At 41.5% G+C, this 20,083-nt stretch overlaps 1 protein-coding gene across 1 annotated transcript in view; it reads right to left on the minus strand.

Moving 5' to 3' along the window:
• Positions 1-2,913: 2,913 nt before the first annotated feature.
• The window catches only part of MESD (mesoderm development LRP chaperone), a 102,927-nt gene continuing 85,757 nt past the window's right edge, over positions 2,914-20,083 (minus strand). Inside the window, exon 3 of the mRNA XM_044077940.1 lies at positions 2,914-6,163. Within this exon, the coding sequence (XP_043933875.1) occupies positions 5,899-6,163 (265 nt within the window). The 3' untranslated portion in view covers positions 2,914-5,898. The remainder of the gene's footprint in view (positions 6,164-20,083) is intronic.

Below are 20,083 nucleotides of genomic sequence, written 5' to 3' on the forward strand. Positions count from 1 at the left end.
CATTACTGCTGGCCAGGATGGATGACAATCACTCTGTCACCTGACTTTAGATCCCAGGCTAAACAGAAACTAACAGAATTTCACATCTCTGTGTTAAAATACATATCTCTCAGAAGTTTGCCAGATCTTGGAAGTAATAAAACACTTAAACCTAGCATTTTTCCAAAACTAGGGCCTGCTAATCACAATATGATTGAATGCACCACAGCTCAATACTTGAATGATAACAATTTATCAAACTCCACCAGAATAAAACTAAAACTGAAAAGTAATGTGTTTTCAGTTTTATTACTATTTTTATTATTCTTGAGGTCTTAAAAAAAATTTTTTAGGCTGGAGTTTGATAAATTGGTTGATTATCATTCAAAAATGTGTAGTAATATAATTTTACGAGCTTATTGAGCTCTTCCATTTTCTGTGATGTCATTTCCCTTCTCAGTAACTTAAAAAGAGGTGTGCATTCTTTCATATTGTGATTACTGTTTCTCTGAAGAAGCCACATTGTTGTGTGGCGAAAACGCTTTTAATCAATAAAAGTTGCGTTAAGATTTCGTTTGTGGTTGCTTGCTGGTACAAGGAGTCCGTGGTCTAATTTTGCATTTTCAACGGTTTGGCAGCACTTGGTTTCCCATTTTTCCAAAAAAAAAAAAAAAAAAAACAACCACACACACCTAGCTCTATACATTGTGTCTGCTTCTGCATTGAAACAGAGATAACATCTCTTGTTTATGGCCCAGCTATAAAGTCACTTAATCTAAACTATTAAGTTTTGCAAGTTAATCTATGTTCCAGCGGGGTATGCTGTGGTTACATTCTTGAAGCTCAGTACACAACATACAGTTCTATATAAATCGTATCAATATTCACAAATGACATACAATTACTTAACTTCCAGATAGCTGGGCAGGCACCATACCACTAGTAATGATATGGCAACATTGGTACTGAACACAGGGTAGAGTGAGGCTGGCACCAGCAGGGTCAATGTAAAAAATTATGTTGGAGAAACTGCTAAAGATCTGGATAAACAGATCACAGAAAAAAGGAGATAGTCCTTTCACAGTACCCATATACCTGTGGGGCATATCAAAACCAGTAATGGCAACAAATGGTGCCTGCAAAAAGTGGTAGCAGGTAGAAAGAAAAAAAAAAAACAAAAAACGTCTGGCACCTCAAGCCACTAGGGAGAGTAACAGACTCTACTGACCGAGTCATAGACCTGAGGGAAGAAACAGCAGAAGGTGACTGCTGAAGCAGGAGCTGGAGAGCTTTATTACTACAATTGCTTTAAAATCAATTCTTGGAAATGAGCATCATGGAAAAGTATCAGAATCTGTGCCCATTTTAAGAGAAATGGCTTCATATTCAGAAAGCATTGCATTCAATGCAGATTCTTTTTGCTGAGATGAAAGAAAGACTTTTTAAACTCCTTTTAAGGAGGCTTTACTATAAACAGAAATACAACTAGTCTCAGGAAAGCAAAGTGAAGTGTAGAAAGACTCCATGTCCATTAGCAAGCAGAATGGCCTGAGAGCATGCATGTTTACATAAAAGATGAGACAGCATAAGGCCCTGAGTGGTCAGACCAGGCTCAACTATACAGCAAACAAAAATGAAATTTCACAAAAAGTAAAGTTTTATTTCTGAATAAAAGTTTTGAGCGTAGCTAATAACTACAGAAAGAGAGAAACCGGGATGAATAATACAGAATGAGAAAGGGTAAGGATTGTTTTGCAGCAAGGGCAATATTACATCTGCCAGAAAGTTCTAGTATCTCTAACAAGCTATACAGGTTTACCAAGAGGACAGTAGGCTAATGGTATATAATACAAGGAGCATGGATGCCACATGATCTGTCAATTTCACTAACAGCACATGAAAGCATGTGAAAGGCACAAGTCTATTCAGGGACACATTCCACAATGAAAAAAAAATAATAGAAAAGGGTTGGCTACAATGAGGAAATATGGCAAAATTCAAACTTGAGAAGTGGATAAGACAATCAAACAAACACAAACCTGATAGGGGAAAGGAATCTAAATCAGGGGAGTCACACAGCAGGTGATGAACTTATTCTGGTGGCACAAATCTAGTGAACTATAAGGCAAAGTAATTCAGTGAAATGTGTACTGCCATCAACAAAAATGGAGAAAATTCAAGAATGAACACATGAATAAAAGCACACCAACACCGTTACTGAAATTCAAATTTGCCTGAACACATTTCTCCAAGAAAGCTGCAATCAAAAATGGTTCATTTCCTCTTGCCAGTCAGTGAATCAAGAGCTAGGAGCAGATGATATCTGCATGAATCCTGAATGAAAGCACATCAAGAAACAGTTGCTCAATTTTATAGATCAAATTTTTTGTAGGACAGCTTTTCTTCCAGAAACTAACAAAAATGGCAAACTACAGAAAAAAATTTGAGTTCTAGAATAAGACCATCATTATCTACAGTTCATGGAAAATGTTTCACAATACACACATTCAGTTACAAAGCAGCAAATATGAAGTGCCTAATAAGGAGTTTTAAAAGACAAGTAAATGTAGAAATGAAATGTAGAAAGAAAGTTCCCTTCTTTAGTAAAAGGCATATGAAAAATGAGGCAAAAGGGTGGACAAGGCTTAATAAAGACCACAAACTGCAGCTCAGATGTCTTCACTTCAACTCTACTGTAGGTTAAGTTCCAGACAGGAGCACTTTTGGTATGCAGGAAAAGTGTACACCAGCAAGAATGTTATGTCAGTGGTCACAAAAACAAGGTACAAGCCATTAATTCCCCTGGAAACTAAATGTGAAGAAAATGGGTGAATCTAGGGAATGTCCCAGAGTTCTACTATTTTCCAAGCACGATTTCTTTATGGAAGCTGACAAAATCTGTATAAGAAAGCAAGAATAATGGTTTACAAAAAGTTCTCTTTTAAAACAGATATTTATTTCAAAAAGTGAAAACCTCATACAAAAAGGTATATTTTTTCAGGGCCAATCATTGCCATTTTAAAATGAGCTTAACAGTTTACTGAACAAACAAGACAAAATTCAAATAAATGCAATTCAGTAACATCACACAAACCAACATTACTGTTCTCTAATTTTTAGTAGAGCAAATTTACCCATTTACTATGAGAAGCAAAAAAAAAAAAAAAAAAAAAATTTATATACACAATGAAAACCAAGTGCATCTGTAAACAAACATTATTTTAACATAACAAAATGGTATATGGTACCTCCATTTAAACAAGAAAAATGAGCTATAAAATATTTAGCTGTTTACTCGTCACTATCAAACTGATCTTTTTGTTTTGATTTTCTCTTGAGATTCCCAGCTTGGCACATTTCTACATTTCTCAAACCTCATCCTCATCAGCTCTTGTCATAACGAAAAAGCACGCAGCTCTGGCCAGTATAAGTCATATCATCATGCATCAGACAGACTACAAATATGTACTGGACTCCTATAATATCCACTTTGATCCCTGTGTACAGTGTGTGCCAACCTGGAAAAATAAATACATTTCTAGGAAAATCCATCTACATATATGGGCTGAGAGGCTATCCAAGCATACTGAGAAAGAGATATGCTGAACATTACAACTGGCCTTGAAACGCTCTCCTGTAGGAAACTGCAGGAGGAATTACAATTAATATAATTTTACCTCTGTAGGAAGTCCAATCCAAAGGAAGGCCCAATGAAATAAATTCAAAAAGCTGAATCTTAAGTAAAGCACTGAGGTGTCAAGCCAGGCTCAGTGTTGTGACCAGACTCATTTAAATGTAGTAAACTGAGTAAAGGTCTGAAATGACAACTGTAAATCCACATCACAGATTGCTATAAAACAGATATCATTTAAGCAGCTACACCATTGATGGAGTAGTCTTTGATGCCCATAATGTGTGGCTTGCCACTGGACAAATGCTGCCAGCAATTCACCAGGATATTAGACAATTCTTCTTATGTGGAATAAGAGACAAACTTGTTTCCCTTCTTAAGCTCATGTATCCTCCTCCGGCATTATTTAACTGATAGTACACATCCAAGGTATGAAGAGCTTCATTCCCTGCACTGTGTCCCACGAAGAGAGAATGAATGAATGGGGACTAAGTTTAAAATGTAGTTCCAAAACCATTTTTTGTGATTAAATGCAGGTTAGTCCAGGAAGATACCAATTTCTTGTACAACATAGCCTCTTCCATCCTATAGCCAAGAGTATCACTTCAGAGATTCTGTGGGCCAATATGATGGCAACCAATAAAAATATCTTTCAAGAGAGAATCCTCAGAGTCGCATTAAGGCAGTCAGCTCAAAACACAAAACCGCAAGCCTGTCAAAATATACAGTTCCACTCCCAAGAAAGTCAAAGAGTTCTTCAGAAATGGACAAAAACAGCACCCTTTTATGAGAGTCCTTAAACAGCAAACACCTTCCCAAAGTTCTGCCCTCCACTAGGTCACAATGTGCAGTGAGATGCCAAAAACATACACCCTCACCACAAAACCAGTTACATCACAGAAACAGATGCTTGTGGCAAGTCATCACCACCACAGGATGAAAGGGGAAGTTCAAAATGTCTCACTGTCCAAAACTCTATTCAGCAGACTGTCTGCCAGGTGGATGGTTTATGAGCAACTTCAGTCTCCTTGGAGACACCTGCTGAAGACCCATCCAGATCAGGAGCTCTAAGAAGCGGCCATACCTTGAACTGGGGTCAGACATCATAGCAAATGAGAGCACATTCCTTGGATGAAGTGGGGCAGTGTTTTGTACTGTCACAGAAAATAGCCTGAAGCTACAAATTTCTCAGGAAATAGAATGATGAGTTTTTGATTATCTTCCCAGAATTTTATCAGGAGGCAGATGATCACTGGAAAGATAAGATGAGAAGTGCTCTGGAAAAGGTGTCAAGGATAAAGCACAGAGTCAGCACCAGCATAATGAAAGATACCACAAAACTACTGCTGGCGATGCATCTCTTACGCTCTTATTCCCTACAATGGGTGTGAAGGAAATCCCTTACTGGCAGACAGGAGAACTGATGTACAAGGAACGAGAAGCAATCTACTCGAACTTTTGAAGAGAAGGCTTTGTATGATACCTAGCCTCTATCAATTACCATTTTCCTGGTGTGAAATAACCTTGGAATTACAAAATATAACTTTACTGGACCCTCACCGAGTAGCCTCTCCCCTTCTGGCCTATGATGAACATGCAAACATTTCTCATCCCTTCCTGTGCATACAGAGATACTTAGGTCTGTGTTTAATGTTATGCAGCTCTCCCAGATGATACAAGTGGAGTTAGGGAGAAACTAGCTTGCAATCCACCAACTACAAACCACTTTGAAGTTAAAAGATACTGACATCAAACTCTGGATACTGTTATACCAACATCTAAAAAGCACAAGTAGCACAGATGGGAGTACAAAGGCTCAGTGTGCCCTCCATATATGCAGGGTGAACTCACATGAGCAACAGACGAGGAAAGACCCATGCTAGTGTATGGAAACTGAAAATATTTGAGAAACATGCCAAATTAGGTACATCAGTACAGGAAACCTGACTCACTGCAAAGGGTCTTCAAAGTGATATAAATTAGATTTGCTTTAAGGCTTTTATAAGCAACTTCATTTCACCATCACAGAAGTTTCTTCTGTTGTACTGTCATTATTTTTCAAATGAAACAAGAAGAAAGGTGTACATTAATGGTAAAACATTTCTGTCAAGCTTCCTGAAACGAAGCTACAGGACTGTTTCAGAATATGTTCCAAGAATTCAGTCCACATAACTCATTCATTCAGTGTTACTTTCCTGTGGTATAACAAAACATTAACACTGACTAAAAATATGTTCCGGTGAGTTGGCAAACTGAAGCAGAAACATTCTGCATCTCTGAAATGCTTGTTACAGTTCTTCCTTTTTATTTGCACGATTGTCTTCTGTAGATGTTTTAGCAGCCTCTTTTTTCTTCATTTTATCTTTTGGTTTGGTTTTATTTTTATCTTTGTCATCTTGTGGACCCTTTTTATCAGCTCCTTTGCCAGGATATACCTGTCCCTCCACAGTTACATCTGCACAACGTTCCTGATTCACAAGAAAGTCTTTGATCTCCCAAGCAAAAGCTCCATCTCGCAGCATGAAGATAGCACGATTAGAACCAACAACAAATCTGGAATTAAAAGCAATAAAATTAGTTTCCATTTCATTACCATGACTATAAATAATCCTTCAACATAAATACTGCAAAGTGACTTTCTGCCTTTACCAGTGAAGTTTCCACAATGTCTGTTTTAGCTATTTATCAAGTTATTTGCTTATTTTTTCTTATCTTAGCTTGCTTTGGTTATTAAATTATTACTCAATCTTACAACAAAGCAAAATCCATTCCTAGCTTATATTTATTTCAAAAACAAAACAATGGTTTTAAAGGTAGTCAAGTTGTCTCATTCAGCCAGCCAAGTTAACGGATATATGTAATACTTTGCAATATATCTTGCAATGAAGCTGAATTTCATAGTCAATTCACTTAATCTATAAAGAAACTATAGTGTTACCAGAATTTTAACAAACTACTCAAGCTTTCTTGCATGACTAATCAATTTAGCCTGCAGGACTATCATTAAATACGACACGAGTAAGAGGAAAACTTTAGAAGGCTCTTGACTATTTCACATTAATTTTATACAGCTTAGATTCTAGCACATGCCAAAAAACAGATATGCCAACAAGTTTATTGTCCCCTTTCACCACTAAAAAGTACAGTTTTGTACCTACCATAAATGTAGATGTCTGATAGGTATGCAACTGCAGTCCTGACATATGGGTTGTCCTGCCTCAGGCAGCCCTTCGGTCGGCCGGATTCCAAAGTCTGGGTCCAGCATCTGCTGATGTTGCCCTTTCCCCGACGTCAGAGCGCCTGGGGTATAAAAGCGTCAGCCGACGCCATCTTCTTCAGTGTTTCTTGCCCCAGATGCCAGGTGCCCTCTAAGGAAGGCTAAATTTTGAAAAGAGAAAAAATTCCAGACAAGTACAACAACATAAAAACAAATACACCATAAAAGATTACCCCAGGTAGCTAAAATGAGGGGTAGAAACCCAAAAGAATACCACAGAGGGGTAGGTGGGAGGGAAAACCTGACTGCAGTTGCATACCTATCGGACATCTACATTTATGGTAGGTACAAAACTGTACTATGTCCTTCAAGGATGCAACTGCAGTCCTGACATATGGGTTGAATACCATAGCCAACCTGGGGGTGGTAGGCACTAAGACAAAGATGGTGTAGCTAAAATGCCCTGCAGGACTGCAGAAGCAAACCCTGCTCTGGATCTGGAATATAAAGGCAGGTTGTAATGTTTGGAAAATGTATGCACGGAGCTCCATGTAGCAGCTTCTAAAATGTCCTTTGTTGCCACTCCTCTTAAAAAGGCTGTGGAGGTGGCTGTAGCTCTGGTGGAATGTGGCCTGATGTCAGCTGGCACAGTTTTCCATGAAAAGAATAGCAGAATCAAATGCAATTTCCAATCCATTTAGAAATAGTCTGTTTGGAAATTGCTTTTCCCTGCAATCCAGCAGCGTAAGCTACAAAAAGCTGGTCAGATTTTCTGAAAGACTTTGTTCTGTCCAAGTAGTAGCGCAACTGTCTGTGTATGTCCAAGGTGTGCAGAAGTCTCTCTCCTTTATTTTGAGGATTGGGAAAGAAGGTAGGCAGGTGAATAGCTTGATTCAGGGACACCCTGGATACCACCTTTGGCATGAATGATGGATTGGTTCTCAAAGAAACTCTGTCCTGATGAAAAATGAGAAATGGTTGTACTGCCATAAGCAGTAGCTCAGAGACTCTTCTTGCTGAGGTTACTGCCAGAAGGAAAGCTGTCTTCCAAGACAGAAATTGCAACTCTGAAGATGCTGCTGTTCAAAGGGAGGAATTTTTCCAGCATGAAGTTGAGGTCCCATGCAGGCACTGGTGGTTTCCTTGGAGGGTTGATGTTCTTTATACCTCTTAGAAACTGTCTTAGCAATGGGTGAGAAAATACAGGCGGATCAGTGTTATATTTGGCAGATACTGCCGAAGCATGTATTTTTATGGAAGAATATGAAAGGCCATTGTGGAGCATTTCAGCCAAATATTCTAGGATCTGTGGAATGCTCATCACTGATGGGTCTTGACCTTTTTTGCTGTTCCAGATAAGAAATCTCTTCCATTTTGCTGAGTATGTTTTTCTAGTGGAAGGTCTGCGCGCCTCCAGGATGATATCTTTTACCCTTTTGGAAAGTGTATCCTGAGGAATAGTCATGGAATCTTCCAAGCTGTCAGCTTCAATGTTTTCAAGCTGGGGTGTAGTGTCCTGTAATTGTGCTGTGTCAGAAGTGGCCATTGAGGAAGGAGCCACGGATTGGTGTGTGTCAAGCTCTGTAGCAGTGGGTACCAGTGTTGTCTTGGCCAGTCTGGAGCTATCAGTATGACTTTCGGTTGCTCTCTTTAGTAACACCTTGGTCATCAAAGGAAGAGGTGGGAAGGCATATAGTGTTAGAGTTCCAACTGAAGGAGAGAGCGTCCACCTTCCATGCTTGAGGATGGTATGTCCTTGTGCAAAACTTTTTCAGATGGTGATTGAGGTGGGAGGCAAAAAGATCTATGTCCGGCCTTCACCATGCTTGAGTTATTTGTAAGAAAATGTCTGGATGCAACATCCATTTGTGTGGATCCATGATGTTTCTGCTTAGGCTGTCCGCCAGAACATTGTCCTTCCCTGGTACAAACTGGGATTGTAGCTCTATTTTCAATTGTAGGGAAATATCCCAGAGATTCAGTGCCAGTCTGCAAAGAGGGTAGGAATGAGTACCTCCTTGCTTGTTTATGTACCACATAACTGTGGTATTGTCTGTCTTTATTAGCAGATGGCCCTGATGCATGAACTTTTCGAAGGCCTTGATTGCATGTATCACTGCCAGCATTTCTTTTTGGTTGATGTGCAGGTGCTTTTCTTTGTGTCCATTGTCCTTGAATGCATCTGCCCTCCATGTGCGCCCCCCATCCATGGTCTGAGGCGTCTGTTGTTATGGTTTGACTTGTATGAGGCTTGCTGAAAGGCAGACCTTTGTTTATCTGGCTTGCTTGAGCCCACCACAGAAATTCCTTTTGAAGGCATGGAATGAGTGGGATCAATGCTTCCAGGCTGTGGCTGTGTTGAGACCATAGACTTTTTAGATACCATTGTAGTTTCCTCATATGCAGCCTTGCGTGTGGAATCAGAAGAATGCAAGATGCCATGAAACCCAGGGCCTGCAGGATTTTCCTTGCAGTCATCTGGGTGTGTGTTGCCAATTTTCTGAAGTATTCTGGTAATTGTTTTTGTTTTTCTTTTGTCAGAAACGCCATCTGGGTGTTTGTGTCCAGTGTGGCACCCAGGAAAGGTATTTGTTGGGATGTGCGAGACTTGATTTCTGAATATTGACTGTGGATCCCAAGGCCTGCAGTAGGTGAATGACATAGTCCAAGTTTTTTTAACAAGGCTTGTTGGCTGTCCGCTTGTATAAAGCAGTCGTCCAGGTAAGGGTATATTTGTATCCCCTGAAGTCTGCAATGTGCAATTACTGATGCCAGGCATTTCGTGAACACTCTGGGTGCAGTAGATAAGCCAAAGGGCAATGCTGAGAATTGATAATGCTCTGAGCCTGCAAGAAATCTGAGGTATCTTCTGCAACTTTGTCTGATTGGGACATGCAGGTATGCCTCCTTGAGGTCCAGAGTTACCAGCCAAGACCCCTTGCCCAGCATGGGAAGGAGTTGCTGTAAAGTCAGCATTTTGAATTTTGGCACAATAAGGTAAGTATTCAGTGCGGACAAGTCCAGAATGGGTCTCCATTGGTTTTCTTTTCTTGGAACAAGGAACAGTCTTGAATAAAATCCTTGGCCTTGTTCTGCAGAAGGAACCTTTTCTATTGCTCTTATTTGAAGTAGGTTTGTTATTTGTTTGAGTGCCTCTGCCCTTTGATTTGGTGGCAGGTTTGGCCTGCCATGACTTGTTGGTAGTGTATGAAAATGGAATCTGTATCCTTTGTCTATTATGTCCAGTATCCATTTGTCCTTTGTAATATTGTGCCAATTTTGTGAGAATAAAGATAATTTTCCACCCAAAGGTGCTTCTAATTGAGCCCTGGATGGCGGAGTCAAAGTCAAGTCATTGAGATTGTCCATGCGGGGCAGTGGAAGGTCCTGCCCCACCTCTCTGGTTTGGAGGCTGCCACTGACGTCCTCTGTAGCAGCCTCGAGTTTGCCCTCTACCTCTGCCACGTCTGTTTTTGCCTCTTTGAAATTTGTGTGTTTCTGGAAAGGACCAATGCTTAGAAGGCCAATTCCTGCTGAATCTTGGAGGCTGTACCTGGAGGAAATCTTTGACTGTTTGCACTGATTTTGCCTTTTCCTCTATTTTCTTTAAAACCTCTTGTGCAGTAGCACCAAATAGCTTATGTTTCTCTAGTGGTGCATCCAAAAGCTTAATTTTCACATGGTCTGGCAATGTTTGTTCCTTTAACCAAGCATGTCTGCGTATGACCGCACCTGTCATTGCTGCTCTACATGAAGCTTCCAATGCATCATATCCACACTGAAGGAAATGGTTGCTAACCTGCTGAGTATTATGAACCAATTCCTGTATCCCCTTTCTATCTAATGGTTCAGGGGAAGCCAATTTCTTTTGCAAGTCGTCCAACATGTATTCCTGATACTGAATCATATGAAATTGACAATTTAATGCTCACATAGAAAGGGTGGAAGATGTATATACTTTCTTGCCCCACCTTTCTAAAGCCCTAGAATCTCTTTCCGAAGGAAGTGGATTCTTAGCAGTAGTGGAGGAAACCCCTTTAGGCCCCTGAGAAATAGTTTCAGGGTCAGCAGTATGGCCCTTGTACAGAAATTGATGTGTGTCTGGGACCCTGTAGTACCTGTCTGACTTGACAGGAGCAGGGGGGAGGGAGTCAGGGGAAACACTAGATTCTAAGTACACATCATCTAAAACATTTAAAACTGGAGGAATAGCTAAGGGTCTATGCTGAGGTAGCTTTAAAAATTCCCTTAACCTTTTCCTAGAATCTGAGTATTCTTGGCCTTGCCATTTAAAGTGTTCCCTCATGGAATGAAGCGTTTCCCCAAAGGAAAACTCCTCAGGAGGAGAAGCAGAGGGAATGGATTCCTCCGCATCAGAATCCTCGTAGGCCGGGAAGGCCTCCTCCTGGTAGTCTGAATGTGCAGAATCACCTGAGGCCTCACTGGGGATCTTCCTGCTCAACCCTAGGCCTCTTGACAGAAGGCGGCTGACAGCCTCTATCTGGATGTGGCTGAGAACCCCTAATTAAAGAAATAAGGTCCTCAGCTAAACTTAAAATTTGAGAACCAGAAGTGGATCCCAGAGAAACAGATCTTGGAGGGAGAGACTTAGCCTGTTTGGCAGCCTTAGCATGTGTGTAGGCCTTAATGGACATATACACTGGAGGCCTGGCAGCCCCGCGTGCTGGAGTAGTCTTATCCACTGAAATGGTGTTAGAAATATCCTGGGCTACAGTCTCAGAGGGGAGAACAGAAACCGGCACAGAGCTGGCCTCCGGTACCGAAATAACCAGTGGGGCGGTGTTGTCTGTCTGTAGCGGTTGTGAAACCGGCTCAGAAGAGACAGACACTCGCGGTAGGCCTAAGCGTGGTGTCGGCCGAGACCGCAGACCACGGGTGTGGGTCCTTATCCTTCCGTTTTTTAGGTAAATGTGCTGTCGGAAGCTCCGACGGCATGATATAACAGAAATCTTCCCCAAAATAATCCTGTGCAAACTCTGTCCGATGCCTAAGAGTGCGTTTATTGAAAGAAGCACAAGCTGTACAGGCCAAGACTTTGTGTTCTGGGCCTAGGCAGGGTAAGTAGTAAGAGTGGAAATCCTTATGAGGTATTTGTTTCCCACAAGTTAAACAATTATTAACTTTTACAGTTTTATCTAACATCGGCTGAGGCAAGAAAAGGTCCCCAATGGGGTACTTAGCTTTCTTGAAGACTTCAGTAGCTGAAAACACAGGAGCTGGTCGACCGGCACTTGCGAACTGCTTCTGCTTCGGGCGCCGCGCGGCAAGAAAGACTGAAGAAGATGGCGTCGGCTGGCGCTTTTATACCCCAGCTCTGGCGGGAAAGGGCGACATCAGCCGACGCTGGACCCAGACTTTGGAATCTGGCCGACCGAAGGGCTGCCTGAGGTAGGACAACCCATATGTCAGGACTGCAGTTGCATCCTTGAAGGGCATCTGCTTTCACCCATGTCAACAGCTATAACAAAGCTGGAGAACATGCTGCTACAGCAATTAAATTTGCCTGACAGCACTTTTGTTCTCTGGTCTGGTATTAGGGCAGGTTGCCTTTTGTACACAGTATGCAGGTCATAGTTTGTAAAAAGCTGAGATCCCTCAAAATCCTCCAAAGATAGTTAAGAAAATAATCGCCACTGATTCTAAAGACAACCACAATGCATTCTACAACTAAGTCAAGAATCTCAATGGCGACATTCAGATCTGCTCTGAGCTACAGCACAAGGGCACTAGATATACAGAACCAACAGATATTGCCAACATCCTGGCAGATAGGCCCCTCACCCACCAAAGGGCCCATCACTATACTGGAAGAATGCAATGCCCCTGTAATCACAGCTGCACAAGTAAAGACTGCACTCTCCAAAGCCAAGAACACAGCATCCATGGGACCTGACAACATCCTAGGCTGCATTATGCACGAACTACAGAACAAACTGGCACCCCACCCAAGTACCATGTTCAATCATAGCCTCACTTCAGCCTTTGTGCCTACTGAATGGTGCACTGTGACTGTTATCCCACTCCACAAAGGGGGTGCCACCATGGACCCCGGGAACTACCGCCCCATTAGCCTGACGAACCTCGTCTGCAAGGCCATGGAATGCATCATCTTGGAGCTTATAAACAAGGACACAGGTAACCTCCAATCTCTGGACCCCACTCAGTTTGGGTTTGTAAAAGGTAGGTAATGTCTCCTAAACCTGACTGACTTCTTTGAAGCAGTCACCAGAGCCATTGACAAGGGTAAGGTGGTGCACACAGCCTATCTTGACCTCGCCAAGGCTTTCGACACAACCCCCCACTCTGAAATTATAAACTCACTAGACTGGGCATAAATACCTATCTCACAAGATGGGTGGCCAACTGGCTCACTGACAGAACCCACACACTGAAAGTAGACGACTCCAAATCCAACTTCAGACCAGTGACAAGTGAAGTACCACAGGGCTCAGTCCCGGGTCCTCTCCTGTTTGATATCTACTTCTCAGAAGTCCAGACTAATACAGCAGGTCTTTAGCTAACTAAGTTTGCAGACGACTGCAAACTAGGTGCCATAATAAAATTGCCTAATGATGTGGACATTCTACAAAGGGGCCTCACTGACAATGATGCTTATTGTCAAAGTCATGGCCTCAAGCTCAATGCCAAGAACTGCACTGTCATCCCCTTTGGGAAAAACACTGTACCCATGAACTACCACATAGGCGGAAGCATACTAAACACCGAAAGTGTAATAAGAGACCTCGGGACACAGATGGACAGTAGTCTCTCCTTTGATAATCACATCACCACAGTAGTCAGGAAATCCTTCTACGTGGCACACCTCATCACAAAGGGGTTCATCTCCAGAAGAAGAAAAAAAAAAAGAGGAGGTCATTGTTCCTCTCTACTCATCCCTCATCAGACCCATTACAGGAGTACAACGCCCCTTTTGGCATGTACCTCGCAAGACATCTACAACTAGAAAAGCCACAGAAAAGCCACAGAAATACCTCACTAAGAGGATTACTGGCCTCAAACAGATGCCATAAGCAGACAGTCTCAAAAAACTCCAGCTCTACTCTGTCGCTTTTCGCTTACTCAGACTACCTCTGCCTAAACATACAAAGCCATGTCAGACCCAGATCTGTTGGACATGCTATACTTAAAGAAACCCCAATCCCTCTGAGACACATGCTCCAGGGACCTAAACCTTGCCACCACAATAAACAGAACAAAGATTTCCCATGCTCTGGAACAGACTATCCATTCATGTCAAGCAAAGCTCCTCATTAGCCCTCTAAGAAAAATCTCAACAACTGGATGGGAAATAGGAAATTCACCCCGGGGATCACTTCTGTCGCTCTGCTAGACAGGGGCACAGGAAAATAACTTTCTTGGGTGGTGAAAGTCAGGGAACTTTTTTGGCTAGGTTTACAGCCTAGTACCTACCTATGAAACCCACAGAAATGCACAGAGGACATGCAGACTCTGCACAGAAGGCACTCCAGCTGAGAATCGAACCGGAGAACCTCTTGCTGTGAGGTGACAATACTACCGCTGTACCACTGTGCCGTCCACATGTTATTGTTTTTTTTCACATTTGTACACAGTTATACAGTAACATTTGGACCGTACCATAACAGTTGTACACAGTTATGCAGGCAGAACTCTTGAGTTAATAATAACATATGCACACAGAGTAGTAACTGTACAAATTATATCTACAGTAAAAAAAAGAAAAAGTAGAAGAGTCAAGACTCTGCATACATTAGTCAAACACAAGTAAATCAATACCCCATGCAGTATGTTGTAAGAGTATGCAGAATAAATTTTGCTAAGAATGAAGTTTCTGGCAAACGTTTCAAAAGTAGAAATAGATCTACAGCCTCTCGTCCTACTCCATTACCTCAGGAGTCCCACAAGTTTTAATTAATCTCCCATACTTTTCTCCTTTCTGTCATGAACTTCCAGTGATACCAGCCCACTTCAATTAATTCTGCATGCAGATGACACTTTCATCATTACGTCAGGCCCCTCTCCATCTGCTATAAACTACAAGACCTGACGGTCAGTAAATGGCTAGTCTCATGCACTATAACCTTTAATATTAACAGACCCAAAGGTCATGGTTTTTGATACTCTACAAAAGCTTGCAAAGAACTCCAACTCCCGGTCCATCTCTTATAACCAAAATGGCACAAAAAACACAAAAAAAAACACAATTGCTCCAAATATCTTGCCATTTTGTTGGATAATTCTCAAACTTCTTTTCAGAGCTAAAAATTCTCCTACTTTGTCCTACATCAAGAACAGCCAAAGGAAAAGGGGTCCTACATGCTCAACTGGAAAACTCTTACTTACTGCATCCATCTCACAAAAACAATACTGCTTTCCTTCTACCTACCTCTAACATCTACAGGTTAATTACTCTTTCTTCAAAAGGGAGAATCACTGCCATACCCCAAAGAACTACTCTACAAATGGGAACCATAGCATTCAAGCTCCTCACAGAAGGCTTCCCATTTTTTTGATTAAAAGGATTCCAGTGAGATTATCATCTCCATATACACTCAGATCCCTGCCAAACAAACCCCACACATACATTCTCCACTTTTCAATCTGAAATGCACACAGCATGCTTTCTTCATTCTTGCCCATAAACTCTGGAAAGCCATAGTGAGAATTTAAAGTAAATACTTACCCTCAGAAACTTCAAACAGGAGCTGAAACACTACCAACAAGCATACTATAAATATTTCATAAATACCCTCTTAGTTTCCCATTTCCCCCCACATCCACTTATGGAAATGAAATTTCTTCTCAACAGTCACTGCCACAGAAGTGTCAGTGAAGTTTAAGACCCTTGCTTATGACAAAAACTAGTAGTTACAGTGGTAGGAAAGTGCAATTTCTTCTCAACAGTCACTGCCACAGAAGTGTCAGTGAAGTTTAAGACCCTTGCTTATGACAAAAACTAGTAGTTACAGTGGTAGGAAAGTGCCTTGTATATCATTACGCATGGAGTACCCAACTCTCTCTCTCATTTCTTCAGCAGTACTATATACCTAAATGACAACCCCCTCCTTGTCTATCACTTCTTCCTAGGAAGCATGCTTCAAGTTTCAAATAAATAACCTCTTTCATTCAAACTCCTTGCTATTGTTCTAAACTCCTTTTCAAATATCAAATACCCTACGCTTAATGCTAATATTCTAACTCCATTTATACTTAACTGGGTAGAGACTAAGTACATCCCACAAGCTGCTTCAAAATGTCCAACACCTACTTTTCATTCTTGCATTGCTTTACCATACCTGTTTGTTCCATTTTCAGACAGAGGACTGTATCAAGCATTCCTCACACACCTAACTTTATACTTCTCAGCAGAAGCATGCTGCCTAATGTAAATGTCTGAAACATGATTGTACAACTGAAAAGGTGTCTGCTTTCTTACTAAATGCACATACTATGCATAATTTATCTGTTTTAATTCTTGTTTAACTTGGTTTGGATGGTTTGGATCTTGACTATAAACCTCAGGCTGAGCTTAAAAATGGTCCATTTGAACCAGTGCTCTATCCGAGTCAACAAAAACATAAAACATCTAGGTAATACAACTTGTATTCATCTTTGTTACAGTACTCAAGAAAGAAAAACTGTATATTAACTAAATTTCAACTCAGATGCTACCTCCAGCATGAAGGCATGGTTTTATCTTTATGAAAAGCTAGATATGGTAGACAGTAAGATGGGTTTGCAATTCCAAAACCTTCTTGGCTGAAATAAATGTCTGATCTGGCTACTGGTTCAAAGGGTGTGCATTGTCAGAGGAGCAGGACCTTTAAGAGAAGTTTTCAATAAGGAAGGCTCCCTAGGAAAGACCTTACAAGCTCTTTGTGCTGGTACACAGGAAGAAGAAAACCCCCTTGAAAGTTGGAAATGGCTGCTAGGTGCATTCTTGAGGGTCTCTGGGCTGCTGATGGGGTGTGAACCATAAGTTCAGTACCTGGCCACTAGTGGAACTGAAAAAACTAAGCAGTTAATTCGAGAGACTGTAAATTCAGCTACGGCTTCAGAATCAAGTGAGTCTGAATTACAGGAAGCCACACAAGAGGAAACCGCATTTGTTGAGGCAAAAAAGGGGGCTATAAGAATGACACTGGCTTTGCACAACTTGGCTTTCTGAAAAAAATATTGTCAAGGGGAAAGGAGAAGGGCATACAGTAGCTAATGCAGTGAATGTTTGACTAGAACATTCTAGGGTGTCTCACCCTGTGAGAGGATGAGGGAGAAGTTGCTGCACTTGGTTTTGGCCAGGGAGGCAAATGGGTGACTTTCCATCACCTAGGGAAGCCTTGCTACAATCCATGCTGTACAGATACTTTCTGATATCACAAGTGGTCAGAGAGTGCACCTGCTGAGCATGTCCAGAAATGAGCAGACTCTACAGGGATGCGTGCTGCTACAAAACATTGCAAGTTGATCGCGCATTCTCTGGGCTTCATGGCTCCATGACTAATGTGGAAGGATCTGTTTCCACTTTGATGATGTACTACACTACTAACATGTTGTAGCATACTACAATTTTTTATAGGATGAATGGGTCAGTCCTATAAGGCTTGCAGTACAAGACCCTTCTCATTTGCTGGATCCTGATGTTCAGTAATATCTACACCATAAGCAAAGCCACCATCACCCCCAATCAAGGACATATGCAACCACTGGTAGAGTGAAGTTAAAAGAATTACTTAGTCCAAATTGAGTAAAAGCAGCCACAACTGCAGATGCCTGTAACAGGATTTGGACAACTGAATGACCCGATTCATGGAACCATCTAGTTGAGATCATTGTGCGTGAAAGGTCTTCTGAAGAACTCTCATGCAGAGACTGGCAAAAAGGAGCAAATTATTGCTGCAAGAGTCCCAATACCTTGAAAGCTAGAGCTGCAGAAGGGTCATGGCAGACTCCAGCAACACTACATTTGCGTGCTGGAAGTCTGCCGAACATTTGCACAGTGTCACACTGATTAACTTCAAATGAGATTTTGCAGTGTTCACTGAGATTCCCCAACGAGAGTCAGAGCTGAAGTCTTCAAATGACTATCGTGGTGGAGACAGTTTTCCTGTATCTTGATTACTGTCCTGATTCCCATCAGTATCAAGTGAGTCGCATCTGCTGCCATACACCTGGTAACCACCTGGGGAGGCACTATGATGAGATCAAAGGGCAAGGCTGTCAACTAAACATGGTTGGCACCCTTCAGAAGTGCATAAACTTCCTGGAGACCTTGGCTATGCATGTGCAAAAAGGTGCCCAAAAAGGTGCCCTGAAGTCCTGACTGATTATCCTGCAGGGAGATGAGGATAGGGATTGTCTTCAAGAAGACTGCTTGTACCAGGATCCAGAATTTGGTTTCTTCACAAACATACAAGTCTGAACATTAGCACAAGACCCTTCATCTGTCTGGAGACCAAAAAATAAATGTGAATAAAGTCACACCTTCTCTCGTCTCCACTGGCAGACAGTTGTGCAAGTACTGTTTCAAAGTCCTGTGGGAAGGGGCATGGACCTCTCTAACCCCTGGGTAGTGTCAGATGGATAAAATCCCTATGGCCACAGGACTTCCTATCATATCACTGCTCCTAAGGTTGAGATTTGTGGTACCACTAAGATGTCCTTCCATTCACTGCTGCAGTACTCCAACATATGGATTCCCTAATGTGTAAGCCCAACATTTGGCCAGTCTACCAAGACTACTGTTGCTTTAAAGGTATGCCAAACATCACTTAAATGCTCCTTGTGTAATGCAGGGCATAAAAGGTGACATTCAGGCCTACCAAAAACAGAACTTCTTTGCTGCCAGTCCACACACATCTTTTCACAAGTCTGTTTTCCTGCATCCATTTTCAGCAAGATGAACTCCTTTTCGTTCTCCAGCCACTTCTTACGCCGGTTTGCTATCTTTGCAGTTGCAAATAAGAGACCCATTAGGGTTTTTCTCTTTTTTTTGTGCTCCTTGAGGTTAATGTCATCCAGGAAAGATGTATATCAAGTGTGGGAGACAGATAGTGCCTTTTTTGCTTAGGAGCTTCTCATGACCATATGTCTTCTGCTGTTCATCAGGCGTTCGTTCTAAAAACTCTTCGCTGTAGACTTTCCTCCTTCTTCTCATATCTTGAGAACAAGCATCTTAAGCTTCTTGCTAAAGATAAAATGGAAGGAATCTCCCACCCTGAGGGTCAGCCATTAGGGAAGAAGGTGAAAAAGGTACAAACGGAATTTCTCTCTGTTCAACCTCTGTCAGGCATTTCTCCTGAGACTGTTACAAACCGGGAGGCTCGCCTGGCTGTGCGGTTGGATTTCTCTGCTGCGACCATGTTGCAGGCCGTTGAGGATACAGCTGGCAGCACATTTATAGAGACTTTGCAGGCATCTGTCTCGAACGTTCAAGGGGAACCATGGTTGATCCCCCCCCCCCTCCCCAGAGGGGCCTATGAAGTTCTTCAGTTTTTAGTTAGGGAAAATGTTCCAACTATAGCTAGACTGCCATCCTGGGTTTGGGTCTTCTCAGTAACCAAAAACAAACTATATAACTGGTCAAACACAGCTCAGAAATAAAAATATAAACTATTAGTTAAAATAATGAACAAGATAAGCGCTTTGTGCATACACCATGCACTTCAGACCACACTAAAAGTTTTCACAGTCATAAATACTAATTGATTTGCTGATTGGTTTATTATTTTAATGTCAAATTCAAAAGTCAATTAAACAAACCTAGTGCCTTTAATAACAGCTTTAAAGGTATAGCCCCATTCAAGCCAGGGGCTGTGTCTGCTTGAAGGGTAGTGATCCATTTAGTCTCTGCTACTTCCACTTTATTAATATCACTACCTCCGAATCCAACATTTATGAGTTGCAGAAGGTATGGTCATGGCAAGACTTAATATGGTTATACAATGCACTTGCTTCATCTTTCCTTCATATGTAGCTTAGATACTCAAACACATGCTCCCAAAGGGAGCAATTCGTTTTGACTACATAAAAGCTAGTACAATTTTTGCAGTATGCTAAATAAACTAAATTGCGACTACTGCAATCAGCATAGAACCTTGGAGCAAACTTAAAACCATTAACTGGGTGCTCATAAGTCTTAACTAAAGTTATATAACTGCATGCTTTACACACTCTACAAGCCTAAGTACCTAACCTAGATGAGGAAGGATAAGTTTTAACCTTATCATAACCATAAA

This window comes from Protopterus annectens, chromosome 7.part0 (genome assembly GCF_019279795.1).
Source record: "Protopterus annectens isolate FY-2018-M chromosome 7.part0, PAN1.0, whole genome shotgun sequence".
Taxonomy (NCBI): Eukaryota; Metazoa; Chordata; order Ceratodontiformes; family Protopteridae; genus Protopterus; species Protopterus annectens.